This window comes from Anopheles merus, chromosome 3R, assembly GCF_017562075.2.
Source record: "Anopheles merus strain MAF chromosome 3R, AmerM5.1, whole genome shotgun sequence".
NCBI classification, from domain to species: Eukaryota; Metazoa; Arthropoda; class Insecta; order Diptera; family Culicidae; genus Anopheles; species Anopheles merus.
In genome coordinates, this window is record NC_054084.1 from 22,658,041 (window position 1) to 22,683,068 (window position 25,028).

Sequence of the window (25,028 nt, forward strand, 5' to 3'; positions counted from 1 at the left end):
AGCTGCAGCTCAAAGTTCCACCAGCATGTCGCACAACAAACCAAACACAATCACACAATGCAACGTATCGTACCGCCCCTTGTGCGTCGCTTGAAAAAGTGAAAGTAAGCCGGCATCGAAGTCTGCACCCACTGCGGCGGAATCGCGGCACGTTAGACTTGAGCGATCGCTGGCTACAGCAAGCGACGAACCCTCCCACCTTGCGCGGTGCCCGATCAAGACACACACACACACATACACGTTGTTTGTTGTGCGTTTCGTGGTGTGGTGCGTTATTTTGGTTTTCGTTCACTCGCTCGTTCGCTCGCGTTCGATCGGCCTTTTCATTACATAAGTTCTTGTGTGCGTCTTATGCTCCGTACGGTTCGCACGGCCGGCGTTTCAGTCGCTTGGGCACCATGCTGGAACGCGGAACGATAACGCTGCTGGGACTGTTGCTGGCGCTCGTCTCGTCAGCTGATCGGTGGGCCGTGCAGGCATTTCGCAAATCGTTTGAAGGTTAGTTCAGTGTGTGTGTAAGAGTGTGTGGTTAGCAGTGGTCTAACCACACCACACGAGGAAGTGCGCTTGGAAAGAATCCGTAACGGGAGTAGTGCCAAGGTTACAACACAGCGATTGTACCAGTGAATCCACCGTTTCCCCTTTCTACTCGGTAATCGGTTCGCTTTTGGCTTCCATTTCAGAGCTCAGCGTTCATACACTTCCCGATTCCGGTTCACTCGAGGGTAAGTAAAGAAGACAAAACAAAGCGATAAAGTAACCGCTCAATTTCTCCTTCTCTTTGCAGATTGTTCACTGCGTTTGCAAAAGCTAGCTCATGATGAACCACCGGCAGCGCAGTTGGAAGAGTTTCCATCGTACTCCCGCGAGTTCGCCCATCTGGCTGCGATAGGCTGGAAGCCCAAGAGTGGTGACGACATTGAGTGGCGTTGCAGTGGCAGTCTGATAGCGGAGAACTTTATTCTAACCGCTGCACACTGCACGCAGGATGAAGGGTTAGTGTCCGGGTGCAGTGTTCCGAATGTGCTGGAAATAACTGATTTCTTTCGTTTTTTTCTTTTGCAGCGTTGAACCCACCGTGGTACGTATGGGTGATCTCGATCTGTACAGCGCCAAGGATGATCGTTATGCGCAGCAGGTAGAGATAGCGGAAATTATCCGCCATCCAGAGTTTAACTTTAGCAGCGCGTACCACGACATAGCGCTGCTTCGGCTAAAGAAATCCGTGACGTAAGTGGGGTCCGCCACGGGTGCCTTGAGTCTGTCTCTCTGGGCCGGCACAAGCGAACGCACGCAAACAAGCGCCCAATTAACCGGTTTTATCCATTGGCTGTTGTGTTTCAGTGTCACCGACTTCGTCACACCAGCCTGCCTGTACACGAACGATTCCCTAACATTCGACAAGCTGCAGGCTGCGGGCTGGGACTTTTGTGAGTAAACGCACCGCCAGCAGGGTTTGGAAGGTTTTGTTGCATCTGATTTTTATGCCCTGGGTTTGCCTTTCTTTTACTAGATGCAGAAGTATCGCCACCGATTCTAACTACCCCGCTCAATCCGATCAATCAAGATCGCTGCAAGTTTTGGTACCGCGACAATAAGGAAGCGTTCCGAAAGGGCATCAACCGGATGCTGATGTGTGCGGGCGATGAGCAGCTTAAGAGCTGCCCGAGCGATACGGGCGGTCCGCTGCAGGTGAAGCTGTTGTCCAGCTCTCGGTACACGCCGTTTGTTGTCGGCGTGTCGGCGCTCGGTGTGCCGTGCGGTGCAACAACGCCCGGTGTGTATGCGAAGGTTCCGCACTACATTCTGTGGATTGAAGCCGTGACGAAGCTGGTGTACCATCCGCCAGAGTGCGTCATTCGGCACATCTCCCGGCGGGAGCTGGACACATCGCTCGTTGCACCGGAATTGAAGGTAAGGCAGAGTGATTGCAGTTGGTCGAAAGTGGTGGAATGAAATTGACGCACAAGTGGAAATTAGCTCAGTGATCAGAACGTTCCAGTGGATTATGATGTTATTGTGGTCAATGTCTCGTGAATATTCAAAGCAATAAGTATCTAATGTGCTCACTGAAAGTTGCTAAAATTGAATTCTTGCCTAATTTTACCATTTTTAAACAAATGGAGTAAGCATTTTGCTTCATTTTTCATGAAAATTTTAGTTAGACAAACACTCCAGGTGTGTTTGAGCAGTTTGAAATTTAAAAAAGAGTAGTGTTGGAAACTAACAAAAGGTAACCAAATTTTTTTGGCTTAGAAGTGATGTCAAAAAATTAGTTTTATTTTAGGCGTTTTGTGGCTTGTATTTGCTCGGTGTATTCGTTTAGCTAAAAAGGGCCGAAACTGCCGTTCGTGCCCTATTTATCTATCTTTTGTCCTTACCGCGATGTGCTTGGCTGACAGTTCTGCGGAACCCTACAACGGTTACAACAAGTGGCTTAAATCAATGTTTGACTGTGAACAATAATTTAATATCCGTTGATAAACAACCCTTTGTTATTCCTTAAATGTATAAGTTATTTGATACACAGACAAGTTTTACCATATCTGTTCGTCCGTATACTGTTCCCTACAATATGCTACCTATCAGTTACTCAATTATGTTGCAATTTAAATCCTCATCAAAATAGCTAGCAAGAATTCAGCCAGCAGCAAAAACATAGAGCTGTTGGAAGAGAATGATTGCTGATTCATTGATGGTGAACAGTTCGCCGAACAGAAAGTTGCACACCTTGCCATCATCCTGCGCTCTCTGTAATAGGATGAGGATGAGTGTTGGATGTAATTTGAACTGCTTTGCTGTAATGTTCTATGCTATGTCGAGATTTACATTTACAAAGATTTAGTGTAATTCAATTGAGCCGTGTAGATAAAAGCCTGTATTTAAAGCCCGGGACAAGTTAGCTTCAACGGTAATGGTAAAAGACAATGAATGGATGGATCGCAACCATCTTTCGTGTCGAGTGTCCCGGTTTGCTGTGAAGGCAACAACAATCCTCCCAAGACAGCAATGCAGCAATCAAGTTGGTTTGATTTGAAGCGTTTCAAGACAACGGGGAAAGAAGAAAGAGATTCAATAGAACTCCTCCTCCGGGTTTCCCGTAATTAATTGAATTATTTACTTCGGCTTGAGAAATTATAGCAACACAGACACGGACACTCAATGAACGCACCAGTGACGTAAGCGAATTGCTGTTGATCTTTAATAGACACGCGCCCCGTACCTTCCAGCGAAGTTCCCGGTGCTGTGGCCCTGGGCCGCACAGTGCAAACGATAAGCAAACGATACGTAACAAATCGATCCCTTCGTTAACAGATTTAATGCTCGTTATGTTACGCTTCTTAAGCTTAGCTGTCCGACCAGTGTATGTGTGTGTGTACAGTGTTCTTGCTGCTGGGATACATACACACGTTAGACACGCGCCCACTAGACACTTCGCCGTGGTTGTGCATGCTGTGCTCACTCGACTCTCTGTGCTCTTTTGCAGACCACCGCCCTGGAAACTCATCTGACCGGCAAGAAGGGAACGGTCGAGGCAAATCCTTTGCGTGCTAAATTGCACGTATTCAAAGAATTTAAGGTTAGTTAAACAACGATATTTACTGGCACGGGTGGCCCCTGCTGGCTGTGGGTACGACGCTGACGGGCTGCAGTTCCCACATCCTCCCTCCCCCCCCCCCTCTACCTCCTTCCTTCTGAGCAAAGTGCAGGTACAGGTGCGTCCTGTACAAACATCTGCTCGTACCGTCCCTGTCAGCAACGGCCAGCACACAGCACGGTGAGTCTTGAGCGTTTTCTGGTAAGGAGCTAACGAGAGCATCTTTTCGACTTTTCGTTGTACGATTTTTGCGGACCTCCCCAACACGGACGCCTCGATGCTGGTGCATCCCCGCTGCTGGACTTCAGTGTGCTGTGGGCAAGGATGGTGAGAACGTGGAGTGGCTTTGCGGTTGCACAATTGTTGCACAGGACTTTGCACTGACGTCTGCCCGATGCGTCAAGGATGTGTAAGTGGAAGCTCGTGGGACCGCAACCGAATCTTGGTACCGGACAAATCCCTGCCACAAGTTCGCTCCGCTTCTTCCCAACAACCTCGAGAGTGGAACGGGAGGAAACTGAGAATGGGTACAAATGAAAATGTTAACAATTTTATCTAACATTCGTTTTCCGCTTCCATCCATCCGCTGGCATCCTGCCTTCTTCGGTACTGGACTGGCTTACCCGATCGCACGAACCCTGGACCCTGGGGGCACCACCACCACCACCACCACCACCACTGGAGACAGTGATGTCAATGTGGTGAACTATCGCAACGACTGGAAAAAGATAGCCGAAGTAATCTTCCACCCGGAGTACGACAGGAAGACACTCTACAACGATCTAGCACTGATTCGGCTGCAAACCGACAACCGGTGAGTTGTGATGTTGCTATATTTATTTCCGTTCGCCTTCCGCCTTTCTACGGCCGGACCGTCGTGCATTGTTCTCGATTGTTCTGGCTGGTCGCTCTTGCCAGCCAACCCGCAACGGTGTGCTGATCGGTGGGCGGGTGTGGAAACGAGACAAGCGGGGGGAGGTTTATTGATGGCGTTTATGCTGTGTTTCGATGTATCCGCTGCTTGAAGCCCATTAAAAACATGTCGGAAACGGTCGCTTTAGTCCGTAGTTGTTGGGTGGGATTGTTGAGTTTAACGTTTTTTAACAAGCTTTGGTAGGATGGGATGGATTTTTTGAACATATCTTAAAGCGTATATGCGTTCAGTGGTTGACTTTTATTCCAATCGCATAACATTCTTCCAATTTGACGACCTAATGGCATTCTGTTTTTGTTGCATACTTACGAAAGTTTAAGGAAATATGTATCAATTTGTTAATACATAAACCCGATCATAATTTTGGACTAGAATTGCATAAACAGCCTCAATATTTTGGAATTCTACATTTCAAAATATTAAGTAAGGATACAACAAAGCAATGTCAAATGAAATATGCAGTTTACATGATAAAGTGACTCGTAAAAACCCTGTAAAAGGTTATTAATTTATAACAATTAAGGTGAAATCTATTTTATGCTTTCTGATGCTAATAGGCTCTGTCCACAATCATTTACTTTACTGGTTTCTAGTTAAGTGGCATTAAAGATAGCAAAAGAGGTAGTGCCTATTGGTCTGGGACATTGTTTTTAGTAAACTCTTAATTAGACACTGTTGACTGTTTATGAGATTGATAATTCTAATATGCAACCCTATAATTGTATTAAAAATTAAACTTACCTAACTGTAAGAAATGGTGGCACAACAAAATCAAGTTTAACGAATTCTGCAATATTAACAAGCAGTTTCGTTAGCATTGCTAAGATTAAGCCACAGAAAAAAATAACTTAGATTAAATTTACAAGCCATCTCAGTCATACGACGCTTCTCGCTATAAGCGCATCTTTCATAGTCAGTTCTAATCGGTCTGTTGTAGTTACGAAACATTTTAGGACAGCGGTCGGCAAAGTCCGGCCCGCGGGCCAAATGCGGCCCGCCGCAACTTTCAATCCGGCCCGCGAAAGGATTTGACTGATTTTGAAAGATGGGAAGAAACGATTCGTACACAAATTACTGAAGATCTTATAGAATAACATTTTATACCATCGTACTTTTTCAACTTAAATTAAAGAACTATGGAATGACGGACCGCGCATTATGTTCGAACCCGAGGTCAATATCCCCATAACTTTTGCATGAAAAATATGCTATTTTCTGGCTGGCTGTAGAAAAAAAAACTAGGAAAGATAATTTCTTTACATTTACATCTATTGAAAGGGAATTATTTAAGCTTACTTGTACAAATAAGATCAAGACTTTGCGAATTGCCTTTAGTCAGTTAGGAATTTTTACCATGGTGGACGAAGACATGCATGATTTAAGTAATACCTTCGATTTTCGTCAATTCCTCCTAAGTTTTCGCTACATAATTTCATTTCATTTCATTTCATTTATTTAATACAATATCCGCCATCAAGGCTAAATATAATAGACTTAAAACTAATTAAATACTAACAAATAAACAAAATAATTCATGAAAAACTAAGCCTAACTAACCTAGTCTTGACCTAGCAAAAAAGAAAAGAAAAAAAAAACAAGGGTAGAGCGTAGAGACTATCATAAACTTAGCAAAAAAAAGAGAGTAATAGAAAACTAAGGAGAATAATTAAAGGGAATTAGAAGAAAAAATAATCGTTAGAGTAGAGTTTTTGCATCACTTTGCTGCAGAAAAAAAATCAATGGGACACAGGTGACGGATGTTGGACCAGTTGGCAGACTAGGGTGTTATATGGAAATTCTGTTGAAATTCACCTGAAATGATTGCATTGAGTTTTCGCGTAATTGTTTGCGCGGATGCGATTTCTAATTCCTGATGTGTTTATTCATGTTTCCCAGGTATTATTTTACTGTTTGGTGGGTTGCATCGATCACCCGATCCAGCTAACGCAGTAATGTAGCCACTTGTCCCTCTGTCTTCATTTCAGCTTCATTTGGAACCTCAAAATGAATCTGGGATTTCTTTCGATGCTTTGATTGTTGTCTAATAGTGCCAAGATATTGGCGACCAAAATGCCGAAACTGGTATACACGACGTCCACAAACTTCACAAGGCCCGAATAGAAATCACAGTACCCAATTGAAGGTTTACGTCGCCAGAAAAAGTATTTATGGTGACCGATAACGCTTTGACGACGCTCGATTGGCTAGGTAAACCCTGTAATACCAATCGCATTGCTTGGTATCATTAACCAATTATTTTGTTTCTAAAATTTTATATTGTAATAATTAAATCACAATAACAGAAAAACCACATTCTCCTGGCCCGCGGCTTTAGATCATTTACTAAAGTTGGCCCTTTGTCTCAAAAGTTTGCCGACCGCTGTTCTAGGACATACATTTATTTTGAATCTAGCCAACAATTATGGTGGATCAGTTGTACCGGAAAGATTCGCATTACGTCTCCTATGAAGCTTATTTAATCCCAATAACAACCAATAAGTTTCAATCCTATTGGTCCATGTAATTAACGAAGGTTCATTAATTCTAAACAATATTTTATAAATTTGTTTCTTTACTCTTATAATGAAAACAAAAAAAAAAGAGCAGATTAATGAAGAGTACAGTTTTCTTTTAAGTATAAACTACATAAAAGAGAAAAACAGCTAAACAAGCATGTGGATTCCGTAATGAGCTCATTCTTATTCAGATTCATTGAATGTTAGAGTTAAATATTGGTGAAGAATGGGATGACATAGCATCGCTTTCAACTTAAAAATTAATATTCAAGGAATTATTTACGATTCTTGATTGGCATTGGAACTGAAATTGCACGACAATGGTATTGGTTATCGTTTTACAATTTAGCTGCAAACTGATTGTTCAAGCAATAAGCGAAAATTCTAAAATTTTGTATCAAGTCTTGATGCGTTTACTGAAGTCATCAGAGTTGGATTAACTAAAAAGGGTTTACAAAGGTTCCGCTCTAAGGGGTCTTCTTTCTGAGATACTTTCTTTTTCGTATCAAAAGCTTCAATTAAAGATAAACAGAGCAGGAGCAAGACAACCCCGTGAATTTGGCATTCCTTTCCATGTTCTGGAATGGCTCCATCGTACTTCAAAGCATTAAATTTTAACCTAAACTTTCCTTTACCTTTTTTCCGCACATAAATTTGCCGCTTTGCCCCAATCCACCGCGCACTGCCCGGCAGTAATCGATACGACTGGAAGGCGGTGTCATGCATCGGAGCACCGGGTGAGGAAGATCAAAGCGAGTACCTAACGTTCGGCATCGGACCGTACAACCTGAACGATGACGGGCGCACGGATGGCAATGCGGACGGCACGGAACGCTACGTAACGGCCACGCTGCAGCGCGTGGCAAACGCCAACTGTACCGAAGCGTACAAGGGCTACGGTATACTGAAGAGCGGGCTGAACGCCACCCAGTTCTGTTTCGGCTCGGGCGGCGATCATCTCGTGCCGGGTGCGTGCGAACCATGGAACGGTAACGAGGTGCTGGGCGAGATTCGCCCGCCCAACGACCCGAACCCCTTCCCGGAGGATCTCGTGGGCGTAAGCTCGTACGCACCGGACTGCGGGTTCGGACGGCGGCCGCTCGTTGCCTCGCGAGCGATCGCGTTCCGCGACTGGATGGACACGATCATCTACAAGGCGACCAAAGTGCAGACCGTACCGCAGGTGCTGATGGAGAAGGAGCTGGCGCTGGACTACATCTGCGAGGCGTCGGACCGGGAGGCGGGCGTGTGCGTCCACATCGACCACTGTTCGCACCGGGCGCTCGCCAAGGATGTGGTGAAGGTGTGCACGAACGAGACGGCCCCCATTGTGTGCTGTCCGGTGAACTCCTTCATCGCGACCGCCCACCTGCCGCTGCTGACCGAGTGCGAAACAAACTACCAGCGGTTCCGCAAGAAGTACGCCGACTTTGTAGGCGACCGGGGGACCGCCCTGCCGCTCGAGGACGGTGCCCATCCGCACTCGGTGATGATTGGCTGGAAGGTCAACAAGACGGCCACCGCCTGGCACTGCACGGGCACGTTAATTAACCTGAGCACGGTGCTCACGACGGCGGGCTGTGCTAACAGTGTGCGAAGGTACGGTGTGTTGCGGCTGAGCTTTCAAGAGCTCTCTGTAAATCCCGGCGCCCGGGAATCGTTTTTCGCTCGACCGTCAGGCGATGATAATTTAATTACGCTTTCCTCGATTTCTGTCCCTCGTTGCTGGTGCAACATTCCAGACGCAGCCCGGAAGTGGTCAGTGTCGGCGAAACGAATGTCGCCAGAATCTACGACGGTGCGGCACAGATCATACGCGTGAAGGAAACGATCCGGTACCCGAGTTACAATGCGAAAACGCACGACAATGACATTGCGGTGCTGAAGCTGGAATCGGACGTACTGTAAGTACTAGGCACGGACAAACACTAGGCTTAGCAATGCAAGCAAGCGAATGCACCATCAATGTTGGTTCAATCATTTGCTAATAATACGGACTACGGGGTTGCTGGTGTGGTGTGGCGACGAACGTACCAAGGTGTGCTGGTATGCACCGACGAGAGCTAAACGATCAAAGCTCACGGGCACTGTGCACTGTGTTGCGGTGGTATTTGAGCTTTCGATGGTGTCGGACCTTGTTCACACCAGCGTGAGTGTGCAGAGGGATGATATTTGAAATTAGATTTTAAATAAATTATACCCAATGCCGAGCTCGAACGGAACAAAGCTAATATTTGATTAGATTTGTTGCACGGGGCTGGTCGTGCTGGAAGGTTCGATTGCATTAACGAAGGACACAATTCCCTGGTAGAAAATGTGTTCCTTTACCCAACACTTTAAACAGTGTTTGTACGAGTCACATTAAATTCTAGTTATTTTTACGCAAATTCAAATTCTTTCTTTACATTTTGTTTTGTTTTTTCATCCCCTTTTTTCCAGCGTCAACGAAAATGCAATTCCGGCCTGCCTGTGGCGCGACCTGAACCGCACTCCGTACTACGGCCAGGAGGTACACTTCGACGGTCAATCGCTAACGGCGCGGGACAAGAACGTGGTACACAACCGGGACTGCCAGCTGTTCACTTCGCACACCGAGCTGACGAACGATCAGCTCTGCTGGCAGGAGTTCCGGCTGCGACCGGACGGTGCCGACGCACCGAACTGTGGGCGCAAGGGCAATCCGTTTATTACGCTGCAGCGCACCAACAACATCTATTTGCCATATCTGGTCGGGCTGTACAGCTACGACCGGCAGTGTGCCGGCGGTGAACCGATCGTTGCCACGCGCATCTCGTCCTACATCAATTGGATTAGTCTGTACATGTAGGGGCATTACGGGGGCTGCATGCGTTGCGGTTTTGGGTGGCCAGTGGCGAGCGTAATTGTACTGCTATTTGCAAAAGCGAGGGGAGTATCAAATCGCCCAGTCCAAAACCGCCCATGGCGCACATGGTGCCCGTAAACAAATGTGACGAAAATTATCTGCTAAATTGTTACACCAACTCTAGCGCGGATGGGGGTAGTGCGTCTGAACGTGGCAATACAATTCACGCAAAGAGAAACGAGCCGTGTCCTTTCGTGGAAGACTGTTGATTGCTCGAGTGGGCAGGACCGTGGCCGTGGTGTCGTGTGGGTGATGGAATTCGGTTTGGTTTAGCCGACCTTTCCATCACAGCGTGTGGATGTACGTGCAAATTGGTAGGAATAAAATTATGTATTTGTATTTTCTTAACACTTTGTATTTCATTGTATGCAAGCTGTTCCAAACAATCCGATCAATTTATTTAGCAGTTCCGTTTAATTTGGCTATTTTTAGGGTGATTGTTGAGAGTGGGGTTTCTGATGCTGAATTTATCAGAATATCGTGACATAAGTGGCCATTTATAAAATATCATTTACTGATGCATACATGAAAAATTTCAGCGGCCTCCTTCATTGTGCTTTCATACATACCGGGGCAAGGAATCCTTTTGAGCATTGTCCCCTCGAAAGCGGCTAAGGCACCGCGGGGTTTCGTCAGATTTGGAGAAAGTCCATGTCTCCGAAGCGTATGTGATTACCGGAACTATATAGGTGCTATATAGTCCCAGCTTCGTCCGTCGCGAAAGGTTCTTTGAGGTATACTGCGTTCTCAGGCTATAGAATGATAGAATGATCTTGCTATTGTCGTTGCTGACCTTTGGCCCGAAATAGGTGAATTCTGGGGTGACTTCAAAATTGCGTTCACCTATCTGCACGTCACGCCTACGTAGATTCTGATTATTTATTGGTAGGCTCGCTGATGTTGCCACCATCAGTTTGGTCTTTGCCTCTTTTATCTGCAATCCGAGATTCTCTGCCGCCTGCTCGATCCCTTGGTAGGCTTCTGCTACATAGGAGAGCCGCAGACCAATGATGTCTATATCATCAGTGTATGTCAGGATCTGGGTTGACTTATAGAAGATGATTCCCGTAGTATCCAACCTCGAGTCGAGGATCTCTCTAGCGTCCAGTTGAATAGGAGACAGTCAAGCCTATCTTCCTGGTGCAGACCTTTGGCGATAGCAAAGGCTCTGAGAGTTTTCCATCCACCTTCACTTGGTAAGTGGCGTTGGTCATAGTCATTCTAACTAGCCTTATCAGTTTGGCCGGGATTCCAAAAGAGCTCATAGCATCATACAGTTTTACCCTGGCTATGCTATCATATGCAGATTTGAAGTCAATGAAGAGATGCTACGTGTCGTGTCTGTATTCTGCCATATTCTCCAAGATCTGTCGAAGGGTGAAGTTCTGGTGAGTGGTTGATTTTCTGTTTCGGAATGCTCTTTGATAGTTTCCGACTATCTCTTCGATACCCCTGTAGTTGTTCCAGTCCAACCTGTCTCCCTTCTCGTATATGGGGTAGACGATGCCGAGATTCCAATCACAAGGCATCGATTCGCTATCCCACACCTCAGTAACAATTAGATGAATCTTGGTTTTTAGTCGTGCGCCTCCATTCTTGACCAGATCACCTGCGATTCCATCGGTTCCGTTAATACACCACAACATACAATAGTTAAAGGTAAACAGTAAAGTATGCTGTCAAAAGAAGTTCTTAGAGGCAACATTTAATGGCAATGGTTTTAATGTTACATATTTACCCTTATCATTCAGTTATCTATCTCGGTTTAAAGTACATGTTATTAAGGTTAATTTAACTTGAATATGTCTACAGTTTTAAGCTTGAAAAATGGGTAGTTTTTACCCTTTTTGTATTGTTTTTAAAAATTCAATTATTTTTTCCATTATTAAAAAGAATAACAGGCTTTAAACACTCACTTACTCTATTCTTTCTCGATCCGTAACTCTATCTTTTATATCGTTACCTTTCGGTACCAGAGGAATAGAACAAGTTTTCCTAGAATGCAATTCCTCTGAACAATCTTTTATAGTGTCAAGATAACAAGAAGAGCAAAGCTGTTGAGTGCACCGATTAAGTGAAGCATAAGCGGTCTAATAGGATGTTCAATGCAGATAACGAGGATGGTTGTCAACCAGACGCTCAACGATGACACAATTCTGTGTTGACAAAGAATAGAGAAAAAAAAACAAATAAAATACTGTATTTGGGTGTATTGAGATACTTCTTTAAGATGTTTACTACTTCACTTATTTGTTATTGATTGATTGTTGTAATTACTCATTCATTGTGAACCCATTTTAAGGCTACTATAATTGAATTTTATAATGATTTATTTATTTATCATATATATTTTATTTTATCTTGGCAATGAGTTTAACCTTCTTTGTTATTTAAATACAATTCACGAAACTAATAACTGTATTTTTATTATATATGCCGGTTGATTGGTGCGATACAAATCATCCGGTAGAAACATATTTCCTAAATACATTTTCAAGCAATGTCTTCCATGGTGACAAAACGCGTTTAAGGACGCTTTTCATTTCTCCGCCCGTTGTTTGAAGGAAATCTCTTCATCAGAGAATCCGTATCTTCCTAGAACTGGTTCCATGCTCTCCCGCGCGTAATACTCTGCCATCTTTCTTAACGGGATAATTTTATGACGACAACTAATTCGAGTATCCGTTTGCCGTTTGTCGGTTGGTTGCGAATGAGAATTGTCTTTCCTTCCATGATTCTCTGATTTATTGGACACAGAGGGGGACGAGCATGGTCGGAAGGAAGGAGTGCGAGGTAGAAATCTCTGTCAGTAGAATCCTAATTTATTCAACCACTTGAGCTAACTGTTTGATGTTTAGCCGTATCATCCCAGCAGATAACGCTCCGTCTTTCACGTTCGCACCAAGCAACGCCGCTGCTGCGGTCAGATGTCGGATGTCGGGAACGAAACCGTTCCGTCATCTCTCCGTCACGTTGAGTAGAATGATGTTGCTGCCTGCTGCTTCTGCTGATACCACGCGCCGGTAGTCAATTTAGTGGTAGGGCCGTTTGCCGTTCGAAATGAAATCTGCTCCGATGGTTAATGATAGTGTTACTTTATTAACATTTCAAAGGATAATAATTATTTCGCAGGAATTCTCGGGCGGGTGCGGTCAGGTGAAGTTGATTGCGGATAACCATCCAACCCCGTAACCGGTAGCGTGCGTCGTATGCCATCGCCCTGATTGCATCGTGCTGAAAAGCGTACGATTGTCGTTTGGTTTGCCGTAGCTCCTGGCCCCAACATTCATGGCCACTATGTGTCAAGCAAATTGAGACGTTCGATTGTGTTCGGGCGCGCGCTGTTATCGCTGATGGAAACACGGAAGAATGTTCCAACAGGCAGCGGATGTTCAGTCGGCCCGGACCACCGTCTGGGGGCGCAAAACGGTCGCGGCCTGTAATGTGACGGGAAAGGGCGTATGCATAGAAATAGCCCCATCCATATCCGATGCAGCATTAATAATAATGATAAATTAAATTGAGGGAAATTATTCATAATTGCGACTGTTGTTGGATCGTCCGGTGCGACGCATCCCTTTTAAGACGGTATCATAGCGCAATGTGATCAAAGCAAATTACATGATTGGCAATTAAAATAGTCCCACGGTTCAGCCTCCCCCGGTACGGCTGGCCGCATCCTTTTGCTTGAGCGGGCTTTCTAAATGATTGAGCGACAAACTCGTGCCGTACGGGGCGGACAGATGTATTGTGTGATGCCAAAATCGATATTTATGTTATCGATATGGCTGTCCCGGTCAGTACAATCGATAGGGTGAAAGGTATACATCGAGATAGGCGGCGGATTCTTTAAGCTTGGCAAATGGGCCTTCAACCTTAAACGGGGCGAGAGCAATGCCTTCAGGCAACTCATAATGCCAGGGATGCCAGGGTATTTGTAAATTAAACGAATCAATATCAATGCCGGTCCAGTGATGGTGGTTCAAAGTGAACTCTATAATTAGCTCACGCTACCGAGATAATTGTGGAAATTATGTGCAATGCTGCAGGCGGCTGGTATTGATGTATTGATGGGAGGGTTTGGCTGATTAGTCCCAAGGGATGCACTTTTTGTGGATGGAAATTTGGATCAATCAGGTTGGCTTTAATAAATTGTGTATGCAAAGCATTCAAATCAATGTTAGCATCTCGCTATACACATTCGCTTTAGGCGCAATAGGCATTTGGTTTGATAGTTTGTACCGGTTTTTGGACCTGGAATGATTCGCAAGATCTTGCATTGAAATAAGCTCAATAGTTGTTTTAGAAACAGTATTGGTTCAGCATCACTTCCTGGGACATTATGGGAGTTTCAGGGACAATTTCAGCATCGATATGGTTTCAAGATCATTGCATAGATCGGTAGGGGTTGGAACCATTTCAAAGTTCGGTATAGACTCGCGATTAGTTTGTGGATTTGTAGAGAATCAGGATATATTCTTGGATCTATTTGAGTTCAGCATTAGTTTCGGGATCAGAATTATTTCAGAATCTGTAGCAGAACTAGCATTTAGGTTTAGTTCCAGAGCCAGTATGACTTCATGATTAGTCCTCAGACCAATATCGGATCAGAATTAGTTCCACGTCCATTAAGAGTTCGGGACCAACTTCAAGATTAGTTGCATCAGAAGACGTAGGATCAATTTTAAGTCCTTCTTTGGTTGAAGAACAATTTCAGGGCTTGTATGGGATCTATTTAAGCTCCAAAACTGGTATGATTTTGGGATCAGTTCTAGGACCAGTGCGAGTTTAAAATTAGTTCCAGGACCGATCACAATTCCAGGATCGTTATGAGTAACGGATCTGCTTCAGGACTTATTTGGGTTCATTATTATTTCTTAAACATTTTCGAGCTTGGGATCAGCTCCAGGCCTATGGTATGGTGTCTGTATAAACTCCAGTATCTATTGGTAAATGCTTCATTTTTAGACAGCCTTCATGCATACCCTGGATTTATTTTACTCCCCCACAAAAATGTGGGATTCCATCAAATTTCTGAATATTCCAAAATTAACAACCTCTGCTATCAAAAATTGACTGTTTGCTATAACACTCATTGCATCCATCACAGTCGAATGCGCGCCCCTCTACCCCAATATCTCCCAAAATATGTCAAAATGATGCATAAACATTTCCTGCAATAGAAATCAATAGCAATGCTGCATTTCTACACCATTCAATCACTCACCCATATGGGTTTCGAGCGCTCCATGTAAATATTCGACTTCAATCATCCGTGTGTTGTTCGCTTCGGTGTATTTTTCCCTCTTCCCTCACGTGTACGTCAATATGTGCAAAATATTTACTCACAAGCTCGTCCGCTCACACGTCCACCGGTGCTGCAGCATCAATCGACCGTAATCCTTCTTATGCTTCCTCTCTAAACTCACCCCGCCCGTCCCTACCTCGCACATACACACACATCATTGACTCTCCATAAACACTCCACTTCAATCCGATCTGCAATAAACATGCACCGAGCATTGCTTGCTTCGATTGCTGCCCGACACTCCCGGTGCGCTGGAAGAGGCAAAAAAAAAAAAATTGCAAATTCACACACCCGGAATTGCACGGGGGAAGGGCTGGAGGGGGAGAAAGTAGCAACAACAACAAATAAACAGGGTGAAGAAAAGAAGGAGAGAAAGCGCCTGGGAAGCGGTGCGCTGCAAACGTTTTGATGTAAATAAACATATCAAAGTCGATCCTTTGCCGTTTGGGGGAATAAGTACACGCACACACACATGCATAAATTCACTCAAGATGCTGCAGGTCTCGACCCAACCTACTGCTGAGTGCCGGAGATCGATCGTAAAAGCACGCGGGAATTGGCAGGCGTACTGCGAGGCGAAGGTCGGCACGCATTCTCGCATCGAGACGCAGGTGGAAAGTTTTTGCTCGCCTTTTTTGCAGTCGAATCGATTGCGAGTCTATTTTTTGTTGCTTTTATGTTACCGGGGAAAGGCGGTCGCTGTGCTGTGCTGTTACTGATTTGAAACTGTCAGACGAATGCCGATGCTGCTCGTGGTGGTGATGCATGCAGGCAGGTCGGCAGGAGATTGTTTTCGATATTCCAATCTTCATCTCATCATTCTAAAATGTGCGTGAGCTCAATATTTGTTTTCCTGCGCCGGTTCCGATTTCAAGCCAGCCGAGCGCCGGGTCGACGACCAAAAGGGGCCTCGTGCCCGTACCGTTTAACCCGGTGTTAAAAACAGACCAGCTCTCGGCAATGGACTGTGGGAGTGAAAGGGTAGCAGCGTGTGATGGCCCTTTAAAATGAAAGTAAAACCCGAAGCACCATTCAGGTGAGCAGGCTCTCTGTCCTTTGAGTGCCCTAACCTTACCATCCTCCCCCATCAAACGGCCCCCTTTTCTTGCGGGGTCTAGTTTGTGCAGGCGAAGCTCGTCCCATACGTTACACACGTACAGAACCGGGTACGCCTTTTCAGAAGCTTCGCTCAGCGAACCGTGGACATAACTTTGCCGAATGAAAGACACGGACTAGCACAAAATAGCAGTAGTAAAGTAACGTAAAAAAAGCAAAACAAACGTGTGTGTGTGTGTGGAGGGTCACGAAAAAAGGGTAAACTTGGGCGGGTGCAGGTCGAAAATTAAGAAGGGGCAGATTGAGGCATGAAATATAGAAGGCTTCGCTGAATTATAGATGAGCTAGCGAACCGGGGTCGGCCGGTATACGAGGGGCCCCTTGGCCGAATCAGCACAGATCAGGCGTTTCGGACGGCACCGTTTTCATCACGCAGTGTCCTCACGTGCCGAAAGCCGGCCAGCCGAGTCGGTAAGTCGTGGAGAGAACGGTAATGGGGATCCCGGACTGAATGTTTCGTGCATCTTCCACCCGCTCTGGAACGATGTATGATGTATGTTGGAGCTTGGTTGTAAGATGTAAAAACTTGTAACTTCAATCGGGCAAGCACGTTCACCGTTGGGGTTGGGACGGCTCGGGAGGGAAGCGAAAGAGCGCTTTTATTCATTTGAAAAGCCTTCCCCGGCGGTGACGAGAGGACCAACGACGGATGCGTGCAGGAGTGGTGAAAGTGTCCGCTTTTGGCCTAAGAAGGTGTGGCTGATAATTTTTCCCCAGCAGAGTTGGGAAGTTGAGTGCAGGACAAAAAGGAGCCGCCTGTACGGTGGTGCGTTGTGCTCGTTGGGCAGCAGCATGTGCTCGGGAGTAAATGTGGAACCAGCGCTGAATATGAAAGAGCGAAAATAATTACGTCGATTTGCTCACCCCTGCCGGCGCACGCCTGGCACCTGGGCCGACACCTGGGCTGGGCCCTGTCCACATGACGTCCGTGGCGTGGCGGCCTTGTCGGAGGTTTGGGAGGAGAGAGGCAAAAAAAGACCCGCCCTCACGGTCACGGGTGTCGAACAGAGCCAGTATGGGGTAGATTGTGAGCTGACGGGGAGCATACGGAGTGTGTCCTGCGGCAAAATTTGTGTTTCAGTGTGTGTGTGTGAGCGCGCGCCGCACGGTTTTGGAGCAGGCAGAATGACACGATAACACGCCACATGACCATCCGCGTTCATCATACATCCGTTGCGTTTCCCGGATGGTAAAACGGTTTCGGCCAAAGTTTGTCAAAGTGTGGGATTTGAATGGCAGGTTGGGTGAGCAAAGGCAGCAAAAAAACCAAGCAAACCGAGCGTGCGATCGGTGTAAGAGGTGCACTGCGGTGTGCGACCCCCTAGAGCAAAGAAAGACACGAACGACGACGACGATGACGACGACGACCACGGACGGTTCATGTTTGTTTACAGGCGACACTGGGCGCTGAATGTGAACGAGCCAAAAAATTAGGCCACCGAAAAATTTCTATGAGCCTACAGCGAGGGCAGCGTAGGCCAATGATAAGCGCAGCGCAGAAGGCAGCAGTGGTGAAAGGTGTGAAAATGGATGGGAAAACAAGCCACCTCGGTGTGACATCATGGCCATAAGTTCACCCACACACGCGGGTAGGATCGGAGATGGCGTTGGTGGTGGTGGTGGGGTTGTTGATTTGGCAGCGTGTTTGTGAGTGTGTGTAATTACTGCGCACAAGGGAATAGGGTTTCAGTTTCTGGTACATATTTTTATCATTTCGAATGCTGCTGCTGCTCAAGACGTTTTTTTTTTCACAGAACAGAACCATATCTTTTCGGGCTGGTTGTGCGTCGTCGCGCAAATAGAATTACTTTACGATTACTGTCATACGATTATGCTAATCAGTGCGGGAATGCGATGGGCAAGATGTTGCACGGCAAAAGGGGCTTGCGTTTAAATTATTCATACGAACGGCTCGGCAGGCAGACGGCGGATCTTGGCGGCGAATGATTAGCAGTGATTATTTATTCATGACAAAGCTCGGTGTACTTAGTGCGGCTTTCTTTAATGAGCTTTCGTGTTTTTGCAATGGTTTGCCACTTGAAAGAAAACATTACTTGCAAGAAAACATATGGTCGGCACCCACTGTGTGATCTAGCGTGTGTGTGTGCATGAGAAAATGGTGACGGTGTCAGCTTTTGATCGGTCTGGAGTGTAAATAATTTTGAAAGATTACACAAGAAATGACACGAGAGCAGTGGCTACAGATGCGTCTTTTTTATACATTTTGTGGTGAAAAATGGAAAATATTTGTATTTTGTATTTTTTTGTTTGAAAGCTGTTACTGATTTGTAACGTGAAAAAGCACGAGATATTTTTACAAGAAGATGAGATGTTTATTTTTAATTTTTAATATTTTATAGAATGTACTGTAAGCATGTGTCACTGATTGACACTGATTGAATATAGCAAAAATGCTATGTGTTACAGATACTAGAGTCTTTCCTTTTACGCAATGCAATGAGGCTGTTTATTAGAGGAAAAAGTGGAGACCGAATCGCGATTGTACAGTTCTCCAACTTTTTTTTTAAACTTTTCTTTGCAGGGGAGGACACATCTTGCGAAACATTTTATTAAACATGATTTGTATTCTACAGAGGCGTGTTTCTGCTCCATACTGAGGCTACGAAGGTTTCACCGGTAGGATTTTCTGTTTGAGAGGCATAACTTAACAATATACCCGTGCCAAAGAAGAAGAAGAATAAGATTTTGGTTAAACATAATAGCTATAAATCATGGACCTTAGCTAGCTTATTTCGCCATTAAATGGATTTTGTCGAAATGCGATGCAACTTACAGTCGTTGTTGCTTATTTTGTTTTCTCTAAGGTACCAGCTTTGGACAAAATCATACATATTGTTGCCTCTAATACATTTTGGTCTCAAAGGCAACAACTTTTGTTAAAAATGTTTGCCTTACAGACAAAAATAGATGTCTTGGAGTCAAAAATAGATAACTTAGAGCCAATATTTACCGGCAACGACTTTATGAGATTATTTTGAACATTTTGTACTTTGTACAATTTAATATATTGTAGCTGGTAAATAATTTGCACTTCAATTTCTATATAAAACAGAGAAATGCTACCGAAACCTTGAACTAACTTCTACAAAAATATCAAACAAGATTTGCTGTGCTTTATGGTTAAATTTAATATTGTATACACTACATTCTGTATTGTAATGAACTACACATGCATTTTTCTGGAATATAACGTATTTGAGTGTCAAGAGGATTTTTGAAAGTAACATGTAATATACCGGTCTGTTTGTGTTTTCGATGGATGCATCGGCTCCTATAAGTGCAGAGAGAATCGATTGCAAACTAGATCGGAATGTTATTCTGTAACAAGGACTGACTGTATAGTGTATAGTAGTAATAAGCTTGCTAAGTTCGTATTTTAAGATCGTTTAAGAGATCTTCGTGCAAAATTTAGGGAGTGGAGTAAGGATAGAAAACCGTATCTGATATTGGACATGGTTGACCTGGCTATCTGCTGCAGCAACGAGAATATAAACCGATAAACATACTACACAAGACAGGGATTGGAATAGCAATACAGACATACGCCACAAAAGAGATCTGGAATGAAGAATTGGCAAGAACCTTGGCCCAGTGTGAGACAAGAACATATACAAGAATTAAGGATAGGAACTTAAGTTATAAAGGGGTGCAAAACCAAAAATTACCATTATTACGAATAACTATTCTTTCATGGGTGTTCTTCATTCAAGATTGTTCTTCATAACATCTGCACAGAATATTATTTTGAATTTTTAAACCTATAAAGTAAAAGCTTCCAATTAGTTCGATGTACTTTAAATGCATTAAATATTTCTGATGTTACAATAACAACATTATAATAAAATTTTATGACCAGTAAGACTAACGTAAAGCAAGTGTTCTGCATGCTGTCTGCAAAGCAATTAGGAACGAAATCATTTCCGCTTACCAACTCCCCAACATAAGTAATAGAATATCCAAGAAAACAGGCCCAAAATCGGAAATAATACACCGGAAAAATGGAGTTGAAGTGCTTCTACATCATATCTTCGCTTTGCAATGCAGACAACACCAACCAGGAAGGTAAGACTTCGTTTTAAGATTTTATTTCCCTCCACTTCCCCATCCCAATCGGTACAATTACGCCGCCACCGAACGGTATGTTTTGTTAATTACAGCACCTTCGCAGCCGCGCCAGCCCCTGGGAAAAGTTATTATCAAACTCAAATAAATAATCCGCACCGCAAGACGATTACAAGCGATTTTCGTTCACGCTCAAGTGGGCGCCAAGGACGGCGGCGGAGAAACAAAACTCACCTCCGCAATGGCCGTGTTTATGGTGGATGGGAAAATGCTTTACACGGTGATGGCGGTACAAACGGCTTTGCGGGGGAGGGAGGAGGTAAAATCCGGTTTTATTGTACCAGTTTGCTAGCACATCGCACCCCCGTTTCCCGTGCCCCTTTCGATTCGTTCGCTCGGTGCTGATTGTTTGTTCGGGACCTGCTATCCCGAATTTCGATCGCCTATCGTGAAACGAGAACCAATTTGCCAAAGTTTCCTGTTGCCCGTCGCCACCCCGTTCCCGTGCACTGCAGGTACTTACAGGCAGCCCGCAAAACATCAGCATTTTGGGGCCAAATTTATCTACCAAATACCTTCTTACGTCTCACACTCCAAGAAGCAGCAGCACCCCGCTTGGGCCGGTCTGCTGGGCTGGGTGTTTTGAAGGAGGCGCATATTAAATTGCTATTTTCTTGGCCCAGGACGACCCCAGCCCGGGACCCCGCAGGGATAAAAGATGAGGAAAAAAAGGGCGCAAATAGAGAAAATGGCGAATGGAGAACAACAAAATCCCCAAACCGATTGGATGGTTTGACCACCGAAAACCGAAAAAAAGAGTGTGTTTTTCGCTGAGCTTTAGCATTTCTTTCCCCGTGTGTTCCTTTTCTGCCTGACCGCCGCACAAAACTGCCACTTTGTAATTTTCCAGATATAAAGAAACATGGCACACTGGGAGGGCTGGGGCAGTGCTGCTGCAAGAACGAACCAATCTGCTGCCGACATTAATTAAGCCATCGATAAATTGTACCTTAATCAGTGCATCTGCGGCGGTCCCTCGGTGCCTTGGTGTGAGTTTCTTTAGGCTTTTGTTTTGTTTGTTGTTTTTGTTTTGTTTTTTTCTTCGTTATGTTTCCCACCCACCAACCACAGCAGCGAAAAGGAGTGGTTGTGTTGTCATGGTGGCTGTGTAATGCTCTTGTTTGCGATATCTTTACGCTCGCACAAGCACGGAGAAAGGTGAGCAAGCACAATGGAAGCTTCACGCGGTGTCAATGGCGAAAGTCAATCTAATTCACTGTCTTGTTCATGTTGCTGATCGTGTTTATTATGCTGCGAGCGTTGGCTGCAAGGTAACACGTTACAACCGATCCCATTAGCGAGCGACTCGAGGTGAAGCTGGTTAATTTGTAAGAGCATGTTTATACGACGGTTAAATGAGTTTTAAACCATCTGCCAGCATCACCGATCAATACACAATTGCTTGACTGGTAGGGTGTAAGGGTGAGCATAAATTGTGTGGCCTTTTTTCTGTGATGTCGTCTTCTTCCCGAACGAAACGGTCTCATCCCGTGCGGGACACAAAACGAAACCAGTAAACAGAAATCGATTTGTAGCGTTCGAATAAGTTCGAACAACCAATCCCGCCGAGCTCTACCATTGTATCTTTGTTGGGGAATTAGGGCGACCCCATCTTTTCGCGTCTTGCTTTGGCGCTTCGTGAGAAAGATGAGAGAAGCCCTTAATGAACCAGCTGCGGCCATGGATTAAGCAGAAGGTGTAAATCTGCACCACCCCCTCCCACGAATGAGGCTCGCCAGCGACCGGCGAAGGAATTAACTGGTCCGGTAAATGCTTTTACGGTTACAAAAGACGCTGCCAGAACCTTCTGGGTGAAGAATGGGGTGAAAGGGTATTTGGTATGTGTGTGTGTGTGTGTGTGTGTGTGTGTGTGTGTGTGTGTGTGTGTGTGTGTGTGTGTGCCTTTTTGTATATCGCACCTTAACAGCAATACCCGAACCCGCTCCGAAACGGAGTATCTTGCTTCGGAATGGTTTTGCCAGCGGCGTAGCGGCCTGTAACATTCCTTTTTCTCGATCGAATCCATGGCCATGGAGCGGGTGAGGAACAGGGAGGGAGGTACAAGAACAACTTCAAAGCACGAACGGGGCAGCTGCCATCCAGTTCGCTGTTGGGGTATGAGCGGTATGGCGGCAGCAACATTACGGCATTATGTATGTAGGCATAAGGTAGGAAGTGAAAACGATAATGTATATTTAATGATGTTATCATCCTTCCAGCCAACCAAACAGCGATCCCGAGGTACCGTGCAGCGCCGCACTCTGCCGGCGGGAAAAGGAACAACTCACCGGAGCGAACGTGTGCATCGTACGTGTGTGTGTGTGCGCGGAGCCTGTGGAGAGGGACCGATGCAGATGGTGCAGAAAGGTATCGGGGCAGATTTTGGCAACATTTGCTGAAAAATAATCCACCGAGAGTTGGGGTTGGGCGGCTTGGCACCGGGGAAAGAAGGAGAGAGAGGGAGTGAATGAGGTGGCGCCTTGAACGGAAGGGCACGGTTGTTATTATCTGCTAATTTTAATGCCGACTCTGTTATGGTTCTGTGACCAAGTCGAGCCAGGACCAAATGCCGGAAGTGTTTTATTTCATTTTCCCTTTTTGCAGCCTTCTCGTTCGGTCTTGCTCTTTTTTACAAGCTTCGTGGGACTCAGATGCTGGTGGGGGGGGGGGGGAGGGGGGGGGTAAACAAGGGCGCGTGTTTTCGATGCTGGAATTACATTTTGCTTATTGATGCAGTGTTTTATGGGATGGAAATTGGTGCGGTGCTGTGCACAAGGTGTGCAAGTGTGGTGCACAGCGTACCGTGCAAACCGTGCCGCCTAACGTGATTGGATGAAGCCATTCAATCGTGGAAAGGAACCGGCATTGTCTTCTTTTTGGTTGTATGTATGTGTGTCTTCTGTTTAACTTTTGTGCTTGTGCTATCTGCCGCCTGAGTAATTATTGACAAAGGATAGCGCATGGCATTGTGTTCTTGTCGATCATTAGCTGAATTGTTGATCTAAGTAATGCTTGTGCAAATTTGCATGTCTTATTATCAATTATTTGCTTGTTAAGTAGACTTTAAACATGGAGGAATGAGTATATAATGTTTACGTTTGACTTCTATTTGAATTGTTTGGTAAAGAGTATTTGAACGAGAAATGGAGTGCAGTCAAGTACAATTAGTTCTCTGTTATCCAGGTAAAAGTTATTATATGTACTTGTTGTAAAAATGAGCATTTTACAATTGAAAACATAAAATCTGTGTAAACGAAATGTATGTTCACTTTAAATTAAAAATATATAACGGTAAGTAGTTATAGTATAATTAAATCAACTAATTTGGCAGTGCAATTTTATGAGACCGAATTCACAAACAATATTTTTAAAATAATCAAAAATAAAATTGTTACATAATAAAGTTAAATGTGTCACATAAAGTAAGGAAAAATAAAGCTTTATGAATGAAAAATAAATAAAAAATAATAGTTTCAAAAATATGGAGGTGCCTGGTACTTTGTACGAATTTTACAATGTTAAGTATTTGACGAGAAAAAAATAAAAAATATTTTTTTTTTCATACGGATAAATCGATTTTTTTTAAATACTTCTAAAAAATTATAATAATAAACTACTAGTAAGGTTCCTTCATTCTGGGTTGTGTGTATATTTTTGGTTAAGCTACGTGACCTTTTAGTTTTGAAGGAGCCTGTAAATAAGGGTGTTTGAACCCATGGCGGTCATACTGTTAGGTCACACGACATAATGACTGTACCTCGAGAACGACCTAAATGATCAAGATTTGTAAGTTAAAGTTTCATAATTTTACCAGAAGAAATCCTAAAATGCCATGATTAAATCAGTGTACGTAAGTTGACTAAAATGTTAAAACAAAATGCTCTCTGCATACCTTCAAAACTGCCCTTATTTAGAATAATGAGCAAACCCTTATGCCTTATTGCAAATAGCTAAAGCCTTTTATTGTACCGATTTTTTTGGGATTTGAAATTTTTTCCTTCGTTACTGCATAACATCAAATCGAAATCTAAAAATCGAAAAAAATCTAAAAGTGTATTTGCAAACTTTTTATTTCGTTATTTTTAAACGTGTTTTGATTGGTTCGTGCGCAAAAACATACAATACCAAAAGTGACCGTATGCCTTTATCTACCAAAAACTATTAAAACAGTTATAAATAATACCACAAGAGCTTAACTTCGTAAATGAAACCAAAGTCCTTTACAAAACACAAAGAACATCACTTTGCCAGACAGAAACCATATGCCAGCAAAAATGAAAACGATTAACAATAGACTTCCTAGAAATTCCCGAATAAAATTACCTCCTTTCAGCGCTCCGTTATGATGATGAGGCCATTGTAGAATGATACTGCTACCACCACGCTCCGCCGGACTCAATAACCCTAATTCTGTCCGTATCGAATCACACGGTGAAAAATGATACCTATCATTACCATAGCTATTTCTTCCTTCCACCCCTGGATAGTAAATAAATAATAGTATTCAACAAAGCAAAGCAGGGAAAGCG

At 44.3% G+C, this 25,028-nt stretch overlaps 1 protein-coding gene across 1 annotated transcript; it reads left to right on the forward strand.

The window, feature by feature from the left end:
• Positions 1-337: 337 nt before the first annotated feature.
• On the forward strand, positions 338-10,280 carry LOC121597546 (transmembrane protease serine 9-like). The gene is made up of 12 exons (XM_041923368.1): positions 338-498; positions 684-725; positions 788-995; positions 1,066-1,230; positions 1,345-1,430; positions 1,514-1,914; positions 3,488-3,580; positions 3,907-4,007; positions 4,287-4,412; positions 7,742-8,647; positions 8,791-8,952; positions 9,488-10,280. Exons 1-12 carry the CDS (start codon positions 399-401, stop codon positions 9,873-9,875), a joined length of 2,778 nt encoding a protein of 925 aa, XP_041779302.1. The 5' UTR covers positions 338-398; the 3' UTR covers positions 9,876-10,280.
• The last annotated feature ends 14,748 nt before the right edge of the window (positions 10,281-25,028 follow it).